At 38.6% G+C, this 12890-nt stretch overlaps 2 protein-coding genes across 2 annotated transcripts; one reads left to right on the top strand and one right to left on the bottom strand.

Moving 5' to 3' along the window:
• The first annotated feature begins 442 nt into the window (after nt 1–442).
• Nucleotides 443–1867, top strand: LOC113327987. The gene has a single exon (XM_026575088.1). The coding sequence runs from the start codon at nt 443–445 to the stop codon at nt 1865–1867; it is 1425 nt and encodes a 474-aa protein (XP_026430873.1).
• A 4623-nt stretch (nt 1868–6490) lies between these two features.
• LOC113328168 lies at nt 6491–8497 on the bottom strand. Its single transcript, XM_026575256.1, has one exon. The coding sequence runs from the start codon at nt 8456–8458 to the stop codon at nt 6653–6655; it is 1806 nt and encodes a 601-aa protein (XP_026431041.1). The 5' UTR covers nt 8459–8497; the 3' UTR covers nt 6491–6652.
• Nucleotides 8498–12890: the final 4393 nt, after the last annotated feature.

Raw genomic sequence — 12890 nt, 5'->3', positions numbered from 1 at the left:
AACACAATAATCACTCACAATTACTGTTGATGAGCCGCCCAAGTTAGCTGGTGGGCACGTGGCACATCCTTTTTGACTTCGTATTTGTTTTGAAGTTTCCTTTTGAAATACCAAAGAAGTTTCCTTTTGTTTGACATTTCAATATATTAGGTGAAAGTTGAGCTTAAATATAAAAATTCTTGTGCAAACTTATTCAGATCATGAACTACTTGCATAAAGTAATGGTTTTCGATTCAACGGACCTCCATGTTCAAATGAACAATCTAAGATTGATAAAAACCACAGAAACATACAACCAAGAAAAAAATAAAAACAAAGAAGAAGAAAGAAATTACTCACAGAGAAATTGAAGCAGCAGCAGCAGAAGAAGAAACTCCTATCTCTATTACTTCTGTTTAAAACAGGTACCATCAGAAAGTCTGGTTCCTCTTGTTGAGAAATCATGGCAAAAGAACTACCAAAGTATGTCATCATACAATCAGACGACAACAATAGATACCTGCACGTCGACACAGAATATCCAAATTTACCTAATGCCCTCCGGTTCGAGGGAGAGTACAGTTTCGGGCTGGAGACGAGATTCGAGGTGGTGCCGTCTACCACTAGAAATGGACTCGTCCACATCCGGTCTTTGCTGAACAACAAGTACTGGGCGACTTCCGGTGGTAACAGCTGGATAACTGCCATGGCTGCTAAACCTGAGGAGAATCAGTCCGAAAAACATTGCAGACTCTTCCAGCCTGTTTTCTTGTATTCCACCAGCAACAGCAACATTGTCGCTAGACTACGCCATGTCAATACCGGCAACTACGTTAGGAGGTATTATGGCAACTCCGATACCGGTGACTTTCTTGGTTGCTTGACTTTATTGCCTAAAATGCAACCGGACGACAACACTGTTGATATGTGCACCTTCATTGACTGGGACTCTGTGGTTATGCTGCCCGACCTTATCAGGATCAAGTTCAAAGAAAGCCAAAGCCACGCAAAGGCCTTTGCTGATGGGTATATGGACTTACGTTCCAGAGCTGATAATTCCTCAATTTATGATTTCGAGGTGTTGCCAAGTCGCGATGGAGGCATACGCCTGAAGAGTACCCAGTTTGGCACTTACTGGACGGATATGCAACCTAATTCTTGGGTATGTTTAACGCAGGCTTCCCCCACAGTCCATGAAACCAACACCGTATTTTTACCTACGACACTAGACGGCAACCTCGTCGCCATGCGATGCCTGAAGAACGGCTTGTTTTGCAAGAGATACTCAGGATATGGTAAAGACAGCTGCATCGCCACACATCACACCTATCCGGACGAGTTCAGCTACATGGAGATTGAGGAGCCTGTTTTCACAAGAACGATCTCTAACGGCATATATCACCTTACTGATGCAAGGCGTTACGACGAGAGAACTGTTGCACTTATCAGCGATGATCAGAGCAACGGAACTCAACGTCCCCAAACGTCACAATTAAATCTCAAGACGACATTTACCAAAACAACTAACTTGAGCAACAGTACCACGTGGAAGGGGGGTGTTAAGGTGACCGGTAGCTTTGGTGTCCCAAAAATAGCATCAGGTTCGCTTGATATATCCGTTGAGCATACCCGATCTTGGAATTGGGGAGAAATGGTCTCAGAACGCACTCATGTTGGGTCAATCAGAACTGTCGTTGTGTCACCAATGAGTAGAGTGAAGGCGAGTCTGGTGGCAACACGGTGTTCGTACGATATACCTTTTTCGTACACTCAGCGTGACTTCTTGAAAAATGGGAGTATAAAAGTTTACAACAAGAAGGATGGCCTTTTAAGTGGCACCGACGGCTACGACTTTAAGTATGACCTTGTCGAGCTTTCACTCAAGTAAAGATCTCTTCATCAGTGACGATGGTGATGGTTGACCTTCACTTGCTTGTTTGGTTTTGTTTCTTTGTTTGTGGTGTCTCTATTGTTTGTTTTTAATTTTTTAAGTTCTTGAATAAGATTTGTTAAAATATAATCTCTATCACTATCTCTATCCGACTAGACATGCAGATGTGAGACCAAAGCGTCTGTCAAGCACCATAGCCAATTTGCATTGGTTAAACAGACCGTAATCAGCAGGATGCACGCTCCTAGCAGTAAACTCGCTAGGTTGAAATACAGCTGACTATCCAAAGGTCAAATATCCCACAAGTGATGCACATCTAAACTTTTTGTTCTACCATCCTAAAACTCTGACAAGTAATCCATTTGTTTGAGTTCACTAACACTATACCGGAAGGGCATGAATTGGTTTTGCTTATGAACCATCTCAGCCCAACGAATAAGGTTGTTGAACTACACTAGAAAACTGAAATGGTGCTCTGAAGTAAGATTTTCATCGAAATTTTGGCATACATCCATGAGTAAAGAAGCTCTTGCGCAAGCCGCGGGAAAACATCATCAGGTGGCAGCCTATGTGGCCATGTCTAGGCCCTTAGAGGGGGTGAATGAGGAAGCCAACTTTGTACATGATACATAGTGAGTCACAGAGGTCGCCGCGTAAGGTAGCCTGCAACAAGCTAGCACTTGCACAAGAGCTTGTTTTCTAGCATTTTCTTATTAAGCATTGAGAAAACCACCGACATGACCATAGTGCTAGTGTATACAGTAGTTGATTGTAATCCAGCTAGTAATCTTAAAAACTGAGAAAGAAACCAACCTAGAATATAATGATAGTGGTAGAGTACACAGAAGCTGACAGCAACTTCTGTTGCAACTGACAGCAATTTGGTGTCGTCACCTTTGACGTTTTTCACTTTCAAACAACACCGAGTATACATTCTAATGGATCTACATGGTAACTTGAGGTGGTAGTGTACAAATCCCAGATTAAAGGCCCTGCCTCTGTAATCCGTACCAGGTCATATATGATATTCTGATTCTACGTACACTCTCAGAAATAAGACAGGAAATCTCTGTTCCTAGTCATAATGTTACCACACACAATAGAAACCTAGATGAAGATCACACAATCACTTAATACATGTATCTATCTAATACATATAATTGGCACATGAAGAATTCGCGTGCTGCCCCACTGGTAAAAGGTACACAGAGCATGAAACCTCTGCCAATTTGATGTTTGTGAAAATTGAATAATAAAACATCCTAAGACCAAGTCATGTAATGTAGAAGCTTTTTATATCCAGAGCCAACTTCCATGAAAAGCTTAGAAAAGCAAGTCTTATGGTGCTCAAAAATCAGTCCAACATTTTCCCAAAGCATGTTAGAGGGATCACTGGAACTAACACGGGCCCAAACATTCTCAAATGAGAAGTAGCATCTCTTTTTAGGATAGAGTATGCGACTCCTTAATACCATAAAATTTGCATTTCCAAGTTTTTTATGGTTGATTGTTTGGACATTAAAATACCATAAGGCTTGCCCATAACTACCTTCACCAGACGCCTGTAAGTTTGAAATATCACCAGGTATGTATGCTAATTAGTGTTACTCTAGTTGGTTGATTTTGAAGACATTTATCAAAGTAAGCAAAACAAATATCTAGCACGCTACTACCCAAAAATGAATGTGTGTAAGGAACTGACCTGCAAGGTCTATCAGTGGGAAGAGATCACTTGGAGCAAGGAATTCTGGCGCCAATTGAGCACTTGAGGAGACAGCATCGCATATTCTCAAGGGCCACAAAAGTGTCTGTCACGAAACAAACAAGATTACCTAAGTTACACAAAATATGAACTAATATTTATAACAAACATAAAAAAGCAATAGCCCCAAGATTTTCGTACTATCATCTCACTTAATCTACAAAAATATGCTCAGTTCATTGTCACTACTAAGGCATAAAACATGAAACAGAATTATGTTATCACCAGTTTCACTAACTCTTAATGTCTTTATAATCTTAACAAAAACTTCCAGTTTATGACGAATAAGATCTTCTTATCATCCATACGACGCTAGAAAGAAAAAACAGAAAGTCTCTGTAAACCAAATGCAATTGAATTGCTCTGCTTTTCAATACGAAGCTGCTATACGGATGGCATATTTTCTTTGATGTCAATCAATCAATTACAAAAGTAACGCAATACTAAAATCGATTCTTTGGCCATAGCTCAAAAAAACAAGCATAACTGACCATTTCCTTTAACCTTTCACCCAAAGATCACCATCGACAATTCCAAGTCTCATAAGAACAATCTCAGGGTTGCTATCAACAAGCCACATTTGACATTTTTCATTTGCAAACAGCATTGACTATACATTGTAATGGATCTACATGGTAACTGGAGGAGGCACACGACCCAGCTTAAAGACATTCCTGCCTCTGTAATCTGTACCTGGTCCTATATGATATTTTGGTTGTACGTACACTCTAAAAAAACGAGTCAGGAGCTCTGTGTAACTAGTCATAATGTTAGCATACACATGAGAAACGATAGTGAAGATCACAACATCACTTACTATATCAAACTACTAGATAATAGTGGCACATAAAGAACTTGCATGCTATCCCACCGTTAAAGAGGATACAGAACATGAAACCTCTACAAGTTTGAAGTTCTGAAAATTCCAATCTGAATATTCGAAGTAAGAGTTGAGTCGGGCAGTATGAGTATGATGCAATTAATGCACTACGTAAGTGTGCAGCAAAAGTTCACCCAGGCGATCACAACCTTCTACTGAATCTATTGAGTAGAACAACTCTAAGTTGTCAACAGACTCAAATAGCACCAGGAATCAAGAACAGTAGATCTTGATTAAGAAATTAGATGAAACTAATTCTGGTGAAGATACAAATTATGAAGAGGAAATTGAATGTTGTTGAGATCTATCTTGTGTTAGGCGCTAGGCGAGGCGAGGCGCCAAGCCCTTTGCCTAGAGCCTAGGGTGCGCCTAGGCGCCGATGGAAAAAAAAAATGACTGTGCACATGTTGGCGCCAAGGGCACTTTATTGCCTAGGCGCCCCTTGGGAGACTCGAATACCTAGCCTTTCACAACATAGGTTCAGATATGATGTAGAAATTGAACGCATGAAATCAGATTTGAAGTAATTGAGAATGGGAGATAAGAAAAGGAGATTACCGGCACAGAATCGATTTTACCAGTTGAGATCGAGGAAGCAGACAAACCAAAATTCTAATTAAGATCAAAAACCAATTGAATTCCAGATTGTACTTTAGAATCGTCAAGATCACACACTAGAAAAACCAAATTTCAGATCTAAGAATCAAGCTTGATTCGGATTGTTGACGTAGCAGGTATCACAACGAAAACCCTAAGTTCTACCAAAACCTCCATGAATCTTCAGAAACACTAGATCAGTGGCAGCAGAAAATGTGATTAATGGTGGTGGTGGTGGTGGTGGTGGTGGTGGTGGTGGTGGTGAAATTTCAAGAAATTGCAAAAGATCAACGCCATGAGGCTTTCCCCTCGATGATACCATAATAATACAGGAAAACCTCATGTCTGCATTGCTGACAGTTTGTAATCCATTAGAAAGATTCTTTCCATTACAGGCAGACTGAATTCATATACTCGACTTCTCTTTTCACTCAACACCCTCACACGTGCACTTGGCACATACAACGACTTACACACTTGCTGACATTCATTAACACACACAATATATGCTATTACTAAGAGCAAGTCATACTAAAGCCACCTTCCATGAAAAGCTTGGAAAAGCAAGTCTTATGGTGTTCCAAAGTCAGTCCAACTTTCTCCATGATTTGGAGATGGAAGAATATGGAAATTATGAATACCATATAATTTCTCTTTTCCAAGTTTTTCGTAATTGATTGTCCGCGACATGAAAATATTCATTACCATAACGCTTTTCCTTAACTGACTTAACAAGACACCTATAAATTTAAAACAGCAAACCAACATGCTTTTTCTATAGCTAAAGCTTATTCTAAACGAAATAGATTGAGAAATGAAGGATGCCTGACCTTGATTAAATCCTCAATGGCAGGCTCTTAGGAAAGTGATAACAAACTCCTCTCTGAAATTTTGCAGCAACCTTTTTTTAAAGATAAACGGTCAAAGTAAGCAAAATTGAGTGGGTAAGGCCTGCAAGGTCTATCAGTATGAAGAAATTACCTGCAACAATGAATTCTGGCGCCAATTGAGCACTTGAAGGAAACAGCATTGCAGTCTTCTAACAAAGGGAAGTAAAAGGGTCTGTTAGGAAACAAACAAGATTAGCAAAGCAACACAAAATATAAAGTAAATCATAACAAACTTCAAAACCTCAAAATGCTCGATTCCAGCATTCAAAAGCATAAAACCATAGAACACATTTACCATGCATAGAAAGAAAAAGATGAAGATAAAGGATTACCTTATCACTAGCTGGAACCCTGACTTGAAACTGGCTACCCCTTAATGCCTTAACAATAACTTCGATGTTTACAAAATTGACAAAGAAGAACCACAGAAACAGAAATGCAAATCTTATCATTAGTAACCAAACCAAATAGAATTGCACTGCTTTCCTATATGAAGCTACTAACTGGATGCCATATTTTCTTTAAAGCAAAATGAGACCAATCAATTACATGAGTAAGGCAATACTTAACCGACGAACAAACTGATTTCGCTATGGAGTTGTTCATCCTCTACACAACCATTGATCAAAATCAATGAAAAACTGACATTTCCTTCAATTCTTCACACAAAGGTCACCATCAATAATTCCATGTCTCATAAGAACAATCTCTTTAACTAAATTCCTGTAAGTAAATGGTCGAACAGCGGCTCTTACAAACAACTCAGGCGGTATTCTACTTTTTTTTACTTTCCTCCTATTTGGTCCACTTCCCACAATTTTCCACTCTTCTTGCTTCAACTTTGTTTTCCTACTCTCATTCACCGTCTCTTGTTTCCCCTCTGCCATCTCCGATAATCTACCAAGTTGCTCCTCCTTCTCCTCTTCCATTGCTTTCATTTGCTGCTTGTAATATGCTGTAGTTTTCTCAACACTTCTTGTAACAAAACTTTCCATTGCATCCGAACTTCTTACCGCCTTATTGAACTCCTCTTTCCAATACTCTTCATTCTCTTCTACGCTTTCTTTCTCATCTTCAGACTCTTCATTCTCCTCATCCTCACTGCCATCCACTCCACCTTCAAGGTCCTCAATCACAAAATCATCCTCGTTCTCATCATCTCCATCCTCAACTTCAAACCAATCCACAATTTCTTTCTCCCCCTTATCCCTCACATTATCCTCATCCTCATCAGGAGCATCACACCCCAATTCCATCTCCTCCAATTTCGCTTTCCACTCCTTCGTATAAGGATGCAACAACTCATTTGGATGATTCGACAACAAAAACTCCAAACACTTATCCTTCCTCTCATCACTCATTTTCTCATACGCATTCACAACATCATCCACAAATGCTTTCGGATTCACCCTCACAATCTTACACAACCCCGCGAAATACGTACACATTTCAACTCTCCCATCATCATGTCTCAATTCAAACATAAAATTCATCTCCGTACTCGGATCAACCAATGGCCCTAACCCTTTGAAAAATTCCTTCTGAGGCTCAAACCTGCACTGATACACCGGCCGCTTAACATAAATTATGTCCGGCCTCATCCACGCTGCGCATTGTGTAATCAACGACCGCGTCTTATTCCCTAACCTCCCCATCAAATTCCATTTATTCAATCTCTTCTCCCCTGATTCAATCACCACTTCACACACCAATGTCCATTGCTGCCACGGAAGCTCCGTCACTCGCCATTTCGGATGCCGAACAAACACCCAGTAATGGTGAAACCCAATTTTCTTATCCAAAACAGTCAACCGCTCACTAAATTCCGTCGCCATATCGAATTTCTCAATTTCTTCCCATTCCTCATGACTATTCACTTCTTGTATCATCGTCACACCTTCTTCCCATAAATGAGCACGAACCGGATCGCCTACCACGATCCCCCGCCACGAATAAGGCCCGTACTCGCCGTATTTGTACCAATCGTGTGGATGTTTCAGATTGGGATCGTCTTTCTCCATGAATCGAACCATTCTATCATACCCCAATCCAACCATCTGCAATTCATCTTCTGTAAAATTATCAGCTTGATTTCTATGCGGATTCTTCAATCTGTAAAAGAAATTCTCTGCGTAGATTTTGTTCTTCCGTCTAGCGTTTCGTTTTGCTTCACGGCGGACATCGGCGTTTCCTTCGATTCTTCCGGTGGATGGACCTCCGGGTTTTTTCTTACTGCGGCCGGCGGAGACACTGGGGTTTCGAAGGTGGTTGATTTTGTGGGGAATGGGTGTAATTTGGGGGTTTTGGGAGAAGAAAGAATGGTTTTTTAGGGGTTTTTTGTTGGGGGTTTTGATTTTGGAGAGTGGGATTTTGGATTTAAAGAGTTGGTTTTGCGGCCATTGGAGAGATGAGAGATTAGGGTTTAAGGAGTTGGGGTGGGTGAAATTGGAGGTTAGCATTTGGGGTTTAGGGTTTTGAAATGGGGAAGAAGATGAAACAGAGTGTGTTGGAAATGAGGATTAGATTTTACCACCCTTGCTTTTGATTAATCTTATCTACCACCCTTGCTTTTGATTTTAACTAGCGACTTATGACGTGGCATTATTCTGACCGTCAGATCATGTAATCTGAGTTATCAATGCTTCGAAAATTTTGGATGATGGTGTAAATTTTAATTTTTAATCACTTAATCGGAGATACTTTTTTTAATTGGGGATATTTTACTGTAACTGCGGGCATGGTTTTTCAATGCCGACAATCAATCAACCATGCCGGAAACATCAAAAAACCATGCCGTCAAATATTCCCCAATTAATTTATATATCTCCTAATTTGGTATTCTTAACTAGACCTTCGGAATGATCATATAACTAATTTAAGGTCATTAGTTTTATTTAAAAGAAATTATATTTAATACAAAGTAATACTAGAAAAATATATTTATATTTATAAAACTAATAGTAAAACACCAAGGTGACCAAATTTGGAGTACAAAAATCGGAAATGATTAATTGACGACAATCTCTCCCGACGATTAATCTCGCAAGAGAGAGAGTAGTTAGGGACCCAACATCACATGGCTGTAGGGCTGTCAACGGATAAATATCCGCCGGATATTAGACAATCCGATAAGGTTAAGGTTAAGAATTATCGGATATCCGATATCCGTTAACATCCGACGGATATCAAAAATACAAACCGATATCGTTAACGTTAATCTATCAGATAATGGATATTTATCCGTTAAAATCCGATAACGCCTGTCACAGAAGCAAATGCAGAAATGCTGAAAATTTAGGTTGTTCTTCAAGTTTTTTGACAGTCTTTTTTGTTCAGGTGTAAGAAATACAAACCACACAAACACCTCAGTCACATCACACATGAAAAAACAAACAACAACAGAGTCTGCAACTACAAACAAAAAATTACACTCAAACATGCTAGATCTTCTTTGCTGGTTTCATTTTGCATCAACTTCAGTCGACGACTTCCATATCTGCATTCACAATCACAAAAACCTGGTTAGGGTAGCTCAATACTTGGACACTATATTAGCTCATCTACTAGCGTATGAGATCTAATATGCTTTTACATGTTACAGTTCTGGAACAAGTGCAATATGGTAGCTCATCTAATATTACAGTTCTAATATGGTAGCTCATCTAATATGGTAGCTCATCTAATATTAATATGTTACAGTTCTAATATGGAAAAGAATTAAGTAAAGGAAAAGAAACGAAGATTTACCTGCATCAAAGAAGTCTGGCAGCCAATCACTTAAGCATAGCAATGCTTGGACTAAATCTGGACTTAGTGAAGTTCTATGAGTTGTTAGGACCCTTCCACCATCGCTGAACATGGACTTTGACGCCGCACTAGTCACTGGCACAGCCAATACATCTCTTGTTATCTTTACCAGAGTTGGATACTTACAACCATTCATCTTCCACCAAACCAATATATCAAAGTTCATTTCATCTTGAGCTGTTAGAGTTGGAAGAATTGGTTCTGCTAAGTATGTCTCTAACTCAGATTCCTGAACATCATCTTCATCATTTTCCAACACAAAACTAGCATAATCTGTGCTAGATGCACCTGAGCTTCTTACATTCATGCGAGCGACAGAGTTTCTAAAGAAAGCAGGAGTTGCAGTGCTGTTTTGAGATTCATATGCATTGTAAACTTTGAAAAAGTTTGTTCTGAATTTCTCATAAAGTTCTGCAGCTTTAGCATCTCCAAACATTCTTTTATATGTGTACCTTACCCATTTTTCCTTATACCTTGGATTCAAAACCACTCTAATGCTCATAATCAAGTTACTCTCACTCCAATATCCATTAAACTTTTCTCTCATTTTCGACCCCATTTCTTTGATATAAAAAAACTCACTATCTTCCCAACTGTTGATGCATTTGTTAATTTCATAAACCCCATTATAATACAGATTTGCAGTTGGATACTTAATCCCTGCAAACTGAGTTGAAACAGTATTAAAAACCTCTAAACATTTACATATTTCTATTCCTTGTTCCCACTGTTGTTTAGATGGTAGAATATCGAAATCAGAATCAAACTCACTAAGTCTTTCAAAACCTTCTTGCAGTTTAATTGCATTCTTAAGCATCATGAAAGTGGAGTTCCACCTTGTGTCCACATCTAAACTAACTTCTCCAGACAATCTACATTGTGCCAATGCTATATCAAACTTTTCTTTCCTATCTTGTGAAGACTTTACATATTTAACACAATCTCTAATAGCCTCTATAAACTCAGCAGCTACTTTCATGCCATACAATACAATCAAATGCAGTATGTGGTTGCTACACCTCATGTGAAATATTTTTCCTCCAAGCAACAAACAATTTTTACCATCTAGCCAAGTGATAAGATTTCTCATCATAACACCATTATCTGGAGCATTATCAGCAGTCAAAGAGAAAAATTTCCTATCTATGTTCCATTCCAAAGTGCAAGTTTTGATAAAATCTGAGAGAGCATCTCCTGTATGTGGTGACGGCACTACAATGTAAGCTAAGGTTTTGGCTTTCAAATTCCACTCATCATCTATAAAATGACATGTAACACAACAATAACCATCTCTAGTGTATTTGGCAGTCCATATATCAGTTGTAAGACTACATTTGGAAGTCAAATTCTCTAATTGTAGTAACAATTCATCTTTCATTTCAGCATAACACCTCATAACATCTTCTCTATTTGTATTCCTACATGGCATTTTAGCAGCAGGGTTTAAAGCCTTAACAAACTCTCTAAAGTAGAAATGCTCAACCATGTTAAGAGGGTAATCATGCTTAGCAATCATTCTAGCAAGGCAATCTCTCATAACAATAGGATCATACTTCCAATTAAGTAATTTAACTTGGTTATTACCTCCTTTTTTAAATGTAATCTTCCTCTGGCCTGTCTTGTTTTCAGGATTCTCAAGGCAGGTTTTCAGATGTTGAGACAAGCGGGTAGTTCATTGTTCACTCTGAGCAGGTACTAACCTTTTACAATGATGACATTCACCCATAAGTACAGCTTCTTCCTCATGTGTCTTCCCTTTTACAGGTTGTACAATGATTCTCCTAGTGAATTCATCCCATGCCGGTGACCTTGTTGTACGCAATTTCTTCAACAAAGCAACAACAAGTGGATGATTTTCATCCGCTACTTCTGCTAATCTCTTACTTGAAGAAGGTGTTGAACTTGAAGCAATTGTTGAATATTCAACACTTTGATCTTCTTGTTATGGTTGTTCGGAATTTGGTTGACTGCCTGAAGTTCCAACTCTGTTGGATGCTTTATGACTTTCAGACATTCTGAGAACAACATGAATAAAGTATTAGTAAAACACAGAACATGAAAGTCATAAAGCATAAAGCATGTTGTTCAAGAAATAGTAAAACTCTGTTGGATGTTATCGATTTCAACCAATAATAAAACTCTAATACTTTACCTAAACTCATACAAGTTATACTCACTCACACAGACACACTGACCTTGGTATTTCCAAACTCCGTGTTTGCAGATCCTGCTGCAGAGTTACAAGCACCAGTCTTCAGCCCTGCAAGCAAGTAAAACATCAGTTTACCTATATATCTCAAAGAAATCCAGAAAATACAACAAATCAAACGTTGAAGACAAATTCTATCACAACATAAGATGTTTTAACTTCCCAAAATCTCAAATCGAACTAGAAGTTAAATGAAGTTTTAACCCAAAATTAGTTCCACATTACTGAAATTCTAAACAAGATTCAACCCCACATTCCACAAAATACATCCAACATTTAACTGAAGAATCAATAATTGGAACTTAGCATATCATTTCACACGCACAAAATGAACTAAACCGGTAACCCCTAAATCGAAGTTGAAGCTGCTTCATACAAGAATGAAAACATCAAAACAATTGAAAGAAACCCTAGCTTACCTTGAGGATTTTCGCACAGCTGATTCAAACAACACAAAAACAAAAACAAAAACAAATAAATCAGTAATCCCTAATCGAACTATTCAAAATCCAACTATTCAATCTCACTTTCAATTACCTAAATCAACAGAGAAACAAAGAAAATAAACAAAAAACTTACAAAATCATACTCACCAAGATCCACACCAACCTCTGTTCAACTTCTTCAAATCTCCTTATCCCTCCTCGTTTTCTCCTCCAAAAATTCCCACTGCCAAAATACTGATAAAACCCATACACATTCTGAGAAAAACCCTAGAAACCAAATTGGCTTAAAATAAACAAAATCGAACAAAAAACAGCTTAAAATGAAACAAAAAAACTCACAATTGAGAGCCGATTCAGTTTCTATCTTCAAGAAATATACCAGTAGTAGACCTTACTGCTCAAGCTGAATAATGGAGATGATTTTGAAAT

The sequence above is a fragment of the Papaver somniferum genome, unplaced genomic scaffold (genome assembly GCF_003573695.1).
Source record: "Papaver somniferum cultivar HN1 unplaced genomic scaffold, ASM357369v1 unplaced-scaffold_107, whole genome shotgun sequence".
NCBI classification, from domain to species: Eukaryota; Viridiplantae; Streptophyta; class Magnoliopsida; order Ranunculales; family Papaveraceae; genus Papaver; species Papaver somniferum.
The sequence above is the reverse complement of the archived record's forward strand: the minus strand, read 5'-3'. Positions and strand labels throughout refer to the sequence as shown.